This window comes from Gavia stellata, chromosome 10, assembly GCF_030936135.1.
Source record: "Gavia stellata isolate bGavSte3 chromosome 10, bGavSte3.hap2, whole genome shotgun sequence".
Taxonomy (NCBI): domain Eukaryota; kingdom Metazoa; phylum Chordata; class Aves; order Gaviiformes; family Gaviidae; genus Gavia; species Gavia stellata.
In genome coordinates, this window is record NC_082603.1 from 9,326,697 (window position 1) to 9,339,786 (window position 13,090).

General features: G+C 36.5%; 1 protein-coding gene across 1 annotated transcript; it reads left to right on the plus strand.

The window, feature by feature from the left end:
- Positions 1-4,019: 4,019 nt before the first annotated feature.
- Positions 4,020-10,126, plus strand: RGS21 (regulator of G protein signaling 21). The gene is made up of 4 exons (XM_009819083.1): positions 4,020-4,030; positions 7,504-7,580; positions 8,822-8,988; positions 9,923-10,126. The coding sequence occupies exons 1-4, from the start codon at positions 4,020-4,022 to the stop codon at positions 10,124-10,126; spliced, it is 459 nt and encodes a 152-aa protein (XP_009817385.1).
- The last annotated feature ends 2,964 nt before the right edge of the window (positions 10,127-13,090 follow it).

Sequence of the window (13,090 nt, forward strand, 5' to 3'; positions counted from 1 at the left end):
GTGAGTACAAGGCAACCCTTTTAGGAACATATATAAATGAAAGTGATTTCTTAGGTTAATACACCAATACTTTGAACATGAAGAGTTGTTTTATACCGTCTATTGAGACAAATAGGTAGCTAAGATGTGGGTCAGAGGAACAAAAAATGGCATGCCTTATTCCCCTAAACAGCCAACAGCTTTTCATAAAGGAAGGTAACTCGGTGAAACTAATGCCTAAAGATAGATAAAGAATAAAAGATGAGTATCAGTAAAAAGTCAAGCAGTAAGCCTAAAAGCTCAGGAGATTTAAATATTCAATAAATCAGTAGTCCTTAGCAAATACTATTGGCAAAGGAGGAAATGTTCAATCAATAGATCCACAATCCCTTTCCTACAGTTCTAGCTCTCGTATCAAAGGCAGCGGACTCAAACCAAAAATCCATAGCACAGTCCTCAGAGTTACAGAAATGTTAAGCCAGAGGCCTCACAGATAAAGTTTTTAAAATACACTGAAATTAGCAGAGCAGATAAGGGCCTGAGCTACTCTGCAAGACCAGTCTGGGTTATCAGTGAACTGAGGCTGCAGCCATCAGCAGTGTCAGCTGGATCCAGATTTCCAAAAAGTTTAGAAATAATTCTGTGTGCCATTTCCAGCCCATCTCTAGTACATATTCATATTTTTTTGTTTGCTTGATACTCTTTATTATGAATACCTAATACATTTGCACAAGCAGCTGATGCATTTGTTTTAGTACGAAGATCACTTTTTCTGCTTATGAAATTTCAGTAAAATATTAGAGCTTCTTTCCAGAAATTATTAAGTTCCAAGCAGAGGAAGTAGATGACAATGCTACGAGATACTTTTTATGGGAAGAGGTGACTGTGCGTAACTTTGGTTAGTGTACTTGTGATATTTGTACCGGGGTAACAACAACCTTATTACCTGCTGTGTACCTGAAATACAGTCAGCTTACCTGGACTAAGCAGTGACTGGACAGCATGTTACACAATGGTGAAAATCCCTCATAGCTTCTTCGTGTTTTTGTGAATTGTGATCAGTACCCCAATAAAATGCAAGAGCAATTGGATCGCATCCATCTAGTTACTCTGTGTGCTAGTCAGAATACTCATGGTTTTTAGCATCTTTCTGTGACTGCTAAGACTGACTTAAAAATATCTATGAGCACTGAAAATCTTCAAGAGATGGTCGTGTCTGCATCGTTCAGATATCAGGCAATTAGAAATTTTAAAAATGCATCTGTTGCACTCTTTGGAACTTTGGGGTTTTTTTTACAAAGTATATTGCCAAATGATTATAAAAAAATAGGCACAGATCCTGCAACCCTCCCTCCCATAAATAGTCTCACAGTGTTAATAGGAATATTACATAACAAGAATGATATTGCCTCTTCAAAAATGTAAAATAAGTCAACTTATAATCACAGTTCTAAGGTGAGTGAATAGTATAATCATTGGGATTAGACACAGGGTAAACGGTAAACATCGAGAAATGAATGGAATCATCCAAGAATGATGTGTTGTTTAATTTGGTGTAATCTCTGTCCTCATAACTGCACTGACTTCACTGGCATTACACCAAGGAATCTGGAGAAAACTTGCATCAGGCCTTTATCTAGAATTTTGTTACTTGGTTGAAAATTCAAAACCTATTTTGAACTGCTCCTAAGGCTTGGACACTTCTCAGTGAGAACCTAGGGCACTTAAAAGCGAAGTCCCTTCCTAAAAATAGTAAGACGTACAGGCATTTACATGCATTGCTACATATTTGCAGAAGAACCTCCTGTTTGCTACGTGAGAAAGGTAGACCAGCAATCACAAAACGTAACATCAGAAAAAAAAGTATTATTTCAAAAATAATTGACAAAGAGACAATCTCACTATTAGAAAATTCAAGTTGTAGCTATTTACAGTCTGCCAGGCCAAAAACTCTACAAATAAATATTGTTTGGATTTTGTATTATGTTTATCCTCTTTTACCAAAGCTCAAACCTGGGACTGAATCAATCACAAAGGATTTAATGTAAATGTAGATGCTGAAGGTTTTCTCTCCACCTGTAAGATGCTGAAATTAGTCTTACCAGCACAGTGTGTGGAAGGCTTTTGGTCCTGTCTGTCACAGTGTTGCAGTCCTGCAGTACATACTCTGTGGAAATAAGAGAAAATAACTGATAAAGGAAAATAAGAAGCACTGCAGAGAATCAGGATGATAACTGATATTTCTCTCCTTCTATTATAACTTTCAGAAGCAAGTGGATGCAAAGGTAAGAAATTGCAGAAAGGATTTGTATTTTGCTGCCAGGAATCTTTTTTAGTATTATGGAGGACTGAAAGGGGTATCTTGGGTCATTATTTCTAGCTTCCTGTTATCAAAGGCAACAATTTAAGATAATCTCTTTCATAAATATATGAAGCTCTGTCTTTGAAATACAGAAGAGTAGAGAGGACAAAAATTCTACTGGGAGACTGTTAACACTTTTTCTGAAGCCGCCTTCTGATTTCCAGCCTAAATTTATTCACTAGCTGTGTGTATGCATTTTTTTCTTTTGCCAATATGATCATTAAGCTAAAATAATTCCTTTTTCCCTCTGGGTTACCACTCCATGTTCACAGAGTTCAATCATAGCTCCTCTTTACTTTCATTTTACAGACAAACAGAAGTCTTTTGTTCTTCTCCTGCAAGACAGTTCAATTCTCTTGATCATCCCAGTAACCCACCTCTCTGTATCTGTTCCCATCTGATTTCAACTTTCTGGAGCACTATTGACCAGATTCACTATTTTTTGTCCCATATGAAGTTCATCACATAGCTTGACCTGAAACTTCTTTTACAGATCCACAAAAGGTGAGGATAAGGAATAACCTCTTAACATTGCTAAGGTCAAAATGTGGCACGAGGTGCTTGGATTTTTCTTTCTTACTTTAGAAGACAGACATAGCTAGAACAAGAAAGACTGTATCCACAGTCAAGAGGAAGGCAGCTTTGTATGTGACTATACCATATAGGAAAATCAAATGGGACCTAAACTCTACTTGGTGTAAAGTACTTAAACTGATAAGACAAAGATCCCTTATTCTGCAGGGTGGGACAGATGGATCCCAGTTCCTGAACCACTGGAAGTTTGTTCACACCAAGTGGAGTCACTTAGAACCAGGAAGCTGGGTAGGGTGAGTGAAGGATTAGGCATTGGGACAAGATTTGGAGGGAGGCAGAAGCCAGTCAGTAAGCTTGCTTCTTCAGGAGAAGTGAGGGACAGCAAGGAACATACAGAGAAAGAAAAGAGCTGGGGAGGAAAGAGTAATTATCAAGAGCAAAAGACAAAATTATATGAAAATGTTTCTGAGGCAGAGTGATGCTCCTAGAAGATGGCACATAGAATGAAATATCAATAAGAGTAGACAAAATCACTGCATTGAAAGTATCAAATACTGAATGATCCCATTATTTGTAAGAGCGTCAATGTGCAAATGATGGCCACCCCAACACTCTTTGGTCCCATTGTGATAAGTCTTGTATGAATAAACCAAAGAGACAATGGCTCAAGGGCCTTAGACCTTCAAGACCTATAAGGTGTTGGGTAAGCTTTGCAGATACAATATGAGAGTAAATAATTATAGTGAAGAATTTTCTAGTTATGTGCACTGAACCTCTTGTCCATTTTTCTTTTCCACAGTCAGTAAGCCAAATGGTCAACGAGAAAAATCACAGGATGATTTCTCTGTTAAGATGTTGTTCAGAACGTAAATATGTCTTGGGAGATATTTGCATGTAAATTGTTTTTAATTAAAATTACTTTTGGTAGATTAAGTTAGAATGGCCACTGTTAAAAATAAGCCATGTTTCTGAAAGAAATAATTTTAAAGGAAGTGTTAAAAACAGTTTGTCAATTTGCATTCTACTGTTTGGTTATTCACATGCTAATTGTATTGTTCCTGCAGTCACATTACCTTCAGCTTGAAGATCAGTCAGAAAAAGAAATTCTGCCCTACCCTGTGACAGTCAGACAGTGGAACAAAAAATGCCAGTGAAGTGAGTTGTTGTTTATGGCTATTTTAATCATAGGAGATTTATGGGGTGGGATGATCAACTTTTGAATATCTGGACAGCTTTTATTTTCCTTTCCCCTTTCAAGTGGATATGATTATTTTGATTCCTTATTGGCAATTCTGCTTGCCATTCCCATTCAAGTAAATCCCATGAGGTCAGTGAGATAATTCTCTGAGTGACAAGTAACTATTAAATCAAATAATATTACCTGTTAGGGAGAGAAGCAGAATTAGGTTCATGCTGTCTGTTTTATCTTTCATTTTGCTTTTTTGTTTGACAAGAAAGCTAGTAAATATTTACTGAACAACCTGAAAATGTTATATATTTGATAAAAGTTTATTACAGTTATGAAAACAAAATCTCTGCTGATTAATTCCATCAGCACACAGTCTCACAAAGTGCTAATAATGCTGTGTTTAGTTTTCATTTGTGTTTTCAATACAGACTGACTATATTTGCATTCGTTTCCTGCATCTATGTATGCATATATATGTATAAATATGTATTGTTTTATCCTTTTTGTTTAAATATAATTTTGTGCAGTCTGCATACAAGTAAACTGATAGCTACAAAAAAGCTTGCTTGTTAAAGGTGTCAATGCCACAATCTATTGTAATAATTATAACTACAGCAACGTAATATGGTGACACTATCATATAGTCTCTGTCTAAATATACAGTTAGAAAATACCATTACTGGTTCTGCTGAGAAATGACTGTGGAATACAGCTCTCAAACTAACCTGTATACTTTAGAGCAGGGTTTTGACAGTCGAGCTCCCAGAGTCCCCTTTGGAATAGCAAATATTTTTTACAGAATTCTAGGGTGGGGTTTATTTGTAAATTAAGAAAACCTGCAATATTTTATACAGAACAAAGCATTTGGTCCATTTATCAAACTCCAGAGTCTTCTAGCTCCTAAATTACCTATTTTTAAGTTAGTATATACAGTGGCAGAAAGTCAATAGTCAGCATAAAGGTCTTTCCATAGGTGATTTCAGACACCAGTTGGTCAGACAGACAAAAGCATAGTGAACTTCGCTTCAAAGGTTACTTTAAAATGCTCTCCTGATGGATGAGCATCTTGTCAGAATACATGCTCTTGTAAGGCTCGCCTAGAGGAAAGAGCAGCACAGCATGTGCAGGCAGGTGCTGTGCGTTAGCAGAGCCTTTTCCACCCTGTTTTCCACTCATGCAAATCTCCACCCCCCTCAGTATTGTGGACAGTGTCTGTGGCTTGTGATGCTTTGCTGAGCCAGGGATGACCTGCTCTGCTTTTAGTTAGGATGAACTCCTGTCCATCCTAAGGGATGTGAATATAAGACCTCGGCATGAGGTAGAAAAGAATTACACCCCATGAGTTTGCATGTCTGAAATCAGAAAGACCAACTGTGAAAAACCTTTCAGTACAGAATGACTAACCTCCATGAAAATTAAGTTGTGAGGTTTTTCGAATGGAAACATGGTCTGGTCCGTCAAAAATCCTGGAATTTGTTTTGATTTTGCACTGAGACAAAACGTTCCCAAATTTTCCAGTTTCCCCTTTCTTACCACCAAATGAGAGAGAGGATGCACACAAATCATTCCAGAGCTGCCAAGATGTCAAGTAACTACTAGATTCACATAGAATGTAAATTCAGTTTCAAATCCCCCTGCATACCATAATCTGTACAAGATACATAACCAGAGAATTAGAAAGTTGGTTTCCTCTGTCTCTTTGTCTGGTTAATACATCTCTACTATTTGTGTAAAATGTAACATTTTCAACAAAAGCAACAGGAGATACTGATGTATTTAATTATTACCTACCTCTCCAGGTATTCTTGCAGGTATTCTAGAGTTAACATGTCTCCTTGTCTCCTTATAAAAAATCTGTATCCAAAATGGGGGGGGGGGGGGGGAATCAATTACTTACTCTGCTCTGGCCTTGCACTTTGAACTATTTGTTTTATTTCAAGATCTTTCACAAATACAAAATGCTAGTAAAACATTCTTCATTCCCTTTAAATCTTTATGTTTAAAAAAATTTAATATGCATTACTTTTACTAAAATTTAAAATAAGTTGGGATAAAACTTTCTACTGAGTCTGTTCTGATTAGATAATACGGTATCAGCTCAATGAAATTCTTCAACTTTTACTACCTGTCTTTAGAGGTTACAAGAAGAACCGATTAACACTTGAAATTTCTAGCTCAAAAATTTTGGCTGAGGACACTTGTAAGATTTGAATTTTTACTTTTTTTCCAAAATTTTCCTTAGAAAAAACTATTTCAAAAAAATTTCAGTTTCAAACCACTGAACTGAGGTTTATAGAAGAAGTTTGCTCCTTATTTTAAAACAAAATATGAGTTAGGTGACCAAACAGATTTGTTCCTGCTTATTGCCAAATGGTAGATAGGAGACTAATGTTCATTTGGGGATGCCTGAGGCTGCAAACTGACTGACTGCCGAAAAACTGAGAAAATCAAATAGAAAAACTGGCATGCAGAAAAGCAGGTAGGCACATGCTAACATCTCCACATGTGTCTGACATTTCCACAAAATGGTTCATTTTCAAGAAAACATACTCTTCCAAGGTTTTGTGACAAAAAGTGCAAGCAATAACCATAACGCTGGCAAAGGTGGTTCTTTTTGTCTGATGGATGTTTATATTAAAGGCTCATACAATGGTAATTTTAATCAAAACAGAATTTTGCAGGAATAAAAACCAGGTTTCTTTCATCTATGTACTCATGGACTAAATTGGATATGACCATCCTTCCCAAGTTACAAGAAAAAAAAATAATCCACGCACTTAGCATGCAGTTCCCTTATCTGACATCCTGTTGCCTCTCAGACCGTGCAGCTGTCCTCTGTTACCCTGCACACTAAGTCTTGCTTCTGAACCAACCTGAACATCTTCAGAGCACCCAGGCTTTGTAAGAGCAAGGGTCCGTTTAGTTCCATGTCTCATTTCTAATGGAAACCTACAGCAAATTACAAAGGAAGAGCCAAAACTATGAATTTACTTATTTTTTTTATACCACTGAGAAACTGAAATAATGCCCGTTTATCCTACCACTGTTTGCATCATAATGTTTTAGATAATTCTACTCATTCCAAGCAAAAAGTATCACATAAATTAATGGTTAATCCATCTGAACTCGAGAAGAAATTCAATACACACTCCAGAACATTAATATCCCTCCTGTGCTTTTATTATATTTCAACCAACTGCAAGCATTACTATTATCTCCTGGATGAATAATCAAGTTGCCAATGTCAAATAATGCTGTACTTCATGAGCTTTTGTAGTTCTCTACACTCTAAAAAAACTTGTCACACTTTGCTGACTTTCTGTTATTCAGTGCATAGGGTAACATGAATTACTCACCCTGCTCCCTCAAGGAGACAGCAAATAGACTAGCTACTGCAGACTGCGCGGGCAAAAGATCACGATGCTATTTTCAGGGATAGATGTTGTTTCCACAGGTCAAACGTTGGGGAAACAATGGCCTGGTCTGAGTCTGTGGATACACTACTAGCTAATAAAGGTAAGAAATAAGTGAAAAGTATTTTTTAAAAAACATGCGTCAACCCAGTTCACAAACGTTGCTGTCAGGTTTTCCCACTGCTCTCCAGTTCAACTCTCCACGTGCTCTGAACCACACCAGCGCTGCTGCTGGAGGCATGGGAGCTGCTGTGCTGAAAGGCAGAGGGGGCATGTTTCTTCAAGCTGCAAACACAATGTACCTTCTGGCCAACGCTTAAGGGACGTTTAAGAAGGCAGAAATGCTCTGAAAGAGTTTTGTTTTATGAAGATAACATTTGTTAAACTCTCCATGCAATGGTTCTGGTTTTCCTATTTTTGAATATAAAATAACCACAAACCTTTTCTTAGGTATTCCTGTTACAAACAAATACACGTGTTGTGTGTTAACTTTCAGTCAAACAAAAAATGATTATTTCTAATATATCCAAAGTCACTTCTCCAAGAGATCCCATTCCTACTGACCTGAAATCCCAAACCACATGTAACTTAGAAATTTCCTTGCCCCTGCCCCGTTTTCCTGCAGTAACTTTGTGGCCTGGACCCTGGGGTGCTTCCACACTGCTTCTGAATAGTATTAACTTGACTAACAGAACTAAATTTGGGTGCTGTCAGCTTTGTTTTCTAAGAGCTTATGATTTGAATTAATTTTAAAACAATTTCTCCCAAACAAACCTTTCTTTGTTTCATTTTTTCTCGTAAAAGTGCAAAAAAATGCCGAACAAAGAAGTAATGAAGAGTCCATCTCTTCATCCAAGTCTTAATCATTACTTGAAAGGAGATGGAAGCGCTCTTTAGGCAGGCTAACCTCAGCTCTGAGGGGAGAACAGTACCACAATATGACTTAATTTTCTGCTTGCTTCTTAGACCAGGGGTCAGCCTCAAATCCCCACTTTCCTAGCCACTAGAAATCCTCTTGAAGACCAAAATCTCCAGGAACCCCTTTTGATTAGTGTAGCGGTGCTAGAGAGACCAAAGCAGGTATTGGGAGCATTCCTCTATCAGTAACTCTCTGAAAGTATTCTCTTAGTCACCTTATCATTGCTATAGTTTCCTCTCCTATTTATTTCTCCCACAACAGCTTCTTAAGACTAACTGCTGGCTGACAGGCTAAACAATATCAGACGCATAAGTTATATATGCAGTATATATGATGTAATATAAGCACACGTGTATATACATACATATAATCTGCATTAGTCTTTCAGTTTTCCTCTAGCCATCATCTCATGCATTTTTCCCCAGACGGCTTGGCAGCTTTTAGGATATTTTTGAAGTCAGAGTTCAGCGAGGAGAATGTGGAGTTCTGGCTGGCCTGCGAGGACTTCAAGAAAACCAAGTCCTCCACTAAAATTGCCCCAAAAGCCCAAAAGATTTATTCTGACTTTATACAAGCTGATGCTCCAAAGGAGGTAACCAGTTTTTTGCCTGTACTTTGGGTACTGAGGATGGGAATCAAGTGGGAAGTTCAGATCCAAACTTCCAGGAATAACAGAAATTACAATTCAATGTTCATGTCAATAATTTACCAGGTAGAAAACACTGTGTGGAACTCTGTCAAGCAAACAAAGACTTCTTATGGTTTATACTTTGAATACATTCTTCATGGGTTTGTCTCACCTTCTGAAATTTCTACCTTAAGATTTAAGGAAATTTGTGTTCAACATCATTTACTTTCTCTAACCATTTTTATAATGCAATAAGCACCATTTCCTCTGTATTTTAGGTTCCAGTGTATTGGAATGTTAATGATTTTATTTGTTCTTCTGTACAAGTATTTTTGACATAATGAAAATTAAAATGCAAACTTGCAAAAATTTTCATCACAGCATTCAGTTTTATCATTATTTAAAAGATGCTTACTGTGAAGGAACAAATTGCTAATTGATTGTTGTTCACATTCTACTCCCTAACAAACTTTTACACTGATGTTTTTGCCTTTGATAGTGAGCGTGCTCTGAATGTGCCCAGGTCTTACATATGATTGAAATCCATTTTATTATCAAAACCAAAAAATCCTTTCAAAATACATAGGGCCAAAACCTAAAACAATGCTGAGTACCTTCATCTCTAATTTACTCTTTGGTAATCGGTACTTCATAGGATTTGGTTTGGCAAAACAATGAGATAATGGTTTTTCCTCTTCTTTTTTCAGTGATGCTATCTTTTTAAGAACCAAATAAAATTAAGAATTCAGTATGCTAGAAAATGAAGGGATGACCTTCCTGCTTATTTGCATCAGCCAGGGTATTTGGGAGGAAATTCAAATGCAGACTGTGTTCTGTACACAGACTTCAGCTTTCCAATCAAACTGACATTAGTTTTATACCTCCTTTCTTCCTACAGATTAATATTGACTTCCATACCAAAACCCACATCTCTCAGAATATCTCCGAGCCCACCCTCAGCTGCTTTGATGATGCTCAGAGGTTAATCTATAGTCTCATGGCAAAGGACTCTTTTCCCAGGTTTCTAAGGTCAGAAGCGTACAAGGAACTAGTAAAGAAGCAACAGAACGGAAATCAGAAGAGATGGCTCCCATTTTTGTGAGAAAATACCTGAAGGATTACGAATTTGTAAATGTCTAACATTGCAACTCAGTACAGATAATATTTTATTAAAGTGATTGTACAAACCAGATCTAAGAATTGCCTTTGCCTGCTTGTTTTTAAGTACAATACGCACATGATACTTTCTAATAATGGTGGAGAAATACTCAAGAAACAGGACGGAATATGATAAGACATTTGAGCTGCCTTTTTAGTAAAGAAGCTGGCCATTGATAATTTTTCCAGTGCTTACTTTATTTGTCAAAGGGTTTTCACATTTTTAAGCAGAATGTTTTGGTTTTCTGGTTTGCCATTGATTTTTCTTTAGAAGTATGGCCTCAAAAATAAATTCGTTTCAGAGAACTTGAATACATTTACTTATTCATTCATCATCTTATTTGTAATTTGTAAAAAAAATTAAAATCCTCTTTCAAACATGTTTTACACCAATCCAAAACAGGAGAAGTAGAAGTATGGTAGATAACGCACTATGATAGTATTTAATAAACAGGCAGCTGCTTTATAACATGTTCCTGGCAGTCAGAGAAAAACTAATGTTTCATAATACAGCTGTCTTCAATATGACTCTCTTCCTTTGTACATCTTCAATTAATAATTAATTTTCTTTGCTTTTCCAAATGTATCAGTGATACTGTCCCCATGCACTGATGAAGTCATGTCAATAATTATTACCATTTTTCAATGAAATACAGATAAGCAGAAAAGGAGGCATAGAGAAACAGTTTTAGGCAAGTCAGCATGTAAATCAGAACTTAGTCGTGGTGTTATTTTTCAAAGAAGCAAGATATGATAGGATTCTAATGCAATCTTCAGGTGTCTCCAAATGCACTCATGGATCTCGTTCATTGCTATTAGAGGATTTATTGCGTATATTTAGGTGAAGGAAGGATCTGTGGCATAGTATTGAAGAAAAAAATATTTTAGACCATATGGGGCAGGAACAATCTTCACTATGGAAAATAATTCTAAATACAAGAGGCAGCGATAAGATTTTTCTAAAAAAAAGAAAAAACTTTCATTTTATATGAATTTGATCCTTTTGTTTCTTTTGGTTTTGAGCTGCAATAAACTCCAGGAATCTCTCCCTGTTTGGAACTCTGTTCATGCCTTTTACACACCATCACATCCTCTGTGCAAAAGATCCTCTCTATTTTATCAAACTACATTAAGGAACTAATTCATTTAGGCAATAAAGGATATAAAGTCTGAAAGCCCCAATACGCTGCCTTCGGTTATGTACTTAGGTTAATGCCTTGCCACAGCTTATGTAGGTAGGCAGAGTGTAAAATATCTATTTTTTGACACCCATCATTATACTATTACCTAGTTTTTCTTCTTGCTGTCTGCATTTCTTTTTCTTTTCTTCTTCCCCAGTACTAGTGGCTAACAGAGAAATGAACATGACTGCTAAGGTTGAGCTACAAGGAGGATGTGGGTTTGTTTTGCAGTCCCTCAGCTACCGTTCATTTTGCAATGATACTTCAGTGGAAAGTGGCAACTTCCGCCTGCAGCATGGCCTTGGTATCCTTTCTGCACCGGGGGATTTCTGCTGGTTAAAGTCACAGTAAAGACAGTCATCAGGATTGCTGAAATTACATCTTTACTCAAAAATGTAGCAAGTCATTTTCCCTTCTTACAAATCCAATCCTCGTTTTCCAAAGAGAAAATTCCCCACACGTAGGAAGAAGTGGGATCATATTACCTTTCACAGTAGAGCAAGTAGAAAGCCAAAAAATTCTGCTCTACCAATCGTTTGGGACCTAAGGATAAAAAAACTACCTTGAAAACAGATGTGCGATCTTGAAATCTCACAACTCTCTCTGTGCTCCTTTAAAACTTGCCCACTTCTGACTTCAGCCCATCACAAACAAAGCTAGAAAGTGGCAGAAAGAGAGCTACCAGGGATCTCTAATTCCTGACTGTTTGAAAACACAGCATAAGGAGAAGTTAAAAATATATATAAAATAGTCAAACTTGATAAAAATAATGCATGTTATTATTCTGATCACTCTATAAAAACAATAGTAGGAAGCATCATGCGCCCATGATGTCTGGCTGATTCTCTATGATCAACAGCACAATTACTGTCAAAAGAGCAGATCATTCTTAACGTTGTAGCATTTGACATTCATTTTAATAATTACATAATAAAGCATCATGAATGGTTTTAACACATTTTCAATTAATTTAGAATGTTTTAAGAGAAAAGTACAGTAATTGCACTTTTAGGGGTTATCACAGACTCAAGTGTAAAGTAACAGTACTAATCCTGTCATAACCCCCTAATTAAAACTATGCTAGTTTTAATTAACTAAGTTAATTAAACTTTTGTCATTGATCAAGCCTTTCAACATTTTTATTAATTAAAGTTTCAGATACTTAAATATGAGATCAACGATCACTATAAATTCATATATATACAATGATAATTGAATGCACATCCACAATTAATTTTTAAAACCCTCAGCGCACTATCTAGCTATATCACATGCAATTAAACAAAAGAATCTACAGCATATTGAAGTGTTTTGGAGTTTAACAATCAAATTTCTGAAAACTTCTATAATATAACTTATTATTAAAGCATTATTAAAGATCCATTTCATGAAGTATATGAAAACACCCAGATGTGAAAGATGGGAGCCAGTAGTCTCTATTTCTCTTTATTTTCTAGGTCTAAAACTGATGCTTCATACTTCAACACCAAAAAGAGGTCACAGCCTAGCATCTGAGCTCTGATAATTTGACATAGGAAAAGGCCAGGCCCTGAAGCATGATTTAGAAGATTTAGGCTGAACTTTGCCAAAATCCCAGAGTTTTACCAAGGACTTCCAGCATGAGCTTGGCCTGACTGTATGACCTGTTGTGCAGCAGTTATGAAATTGAGAAGTTACCTCCATCTTCCATCAAAATGTAATATATTTATGTCCTTTAATATTTGGGG

Excerpts from the sequence above, each read along its gene's own strand:
- RGS21 (XM_009819083.1), top strand. Across the intron at positions 7,581-8,821 it reads TACACTACTAGCTAATAAAG|ACGGCTTGGCAGCTTTTAGG; the intron begins GTAAGAAATAAG and ends ATTTTTCCCCAG. Across the intron at positions 8,989-9,922 it reads AAGCTGATGCTCCAAAGGAG|ATTAATATTGACTTCCATAC; the intron begins GTAACCAGTTTT and ends TTCTTCCTACAG.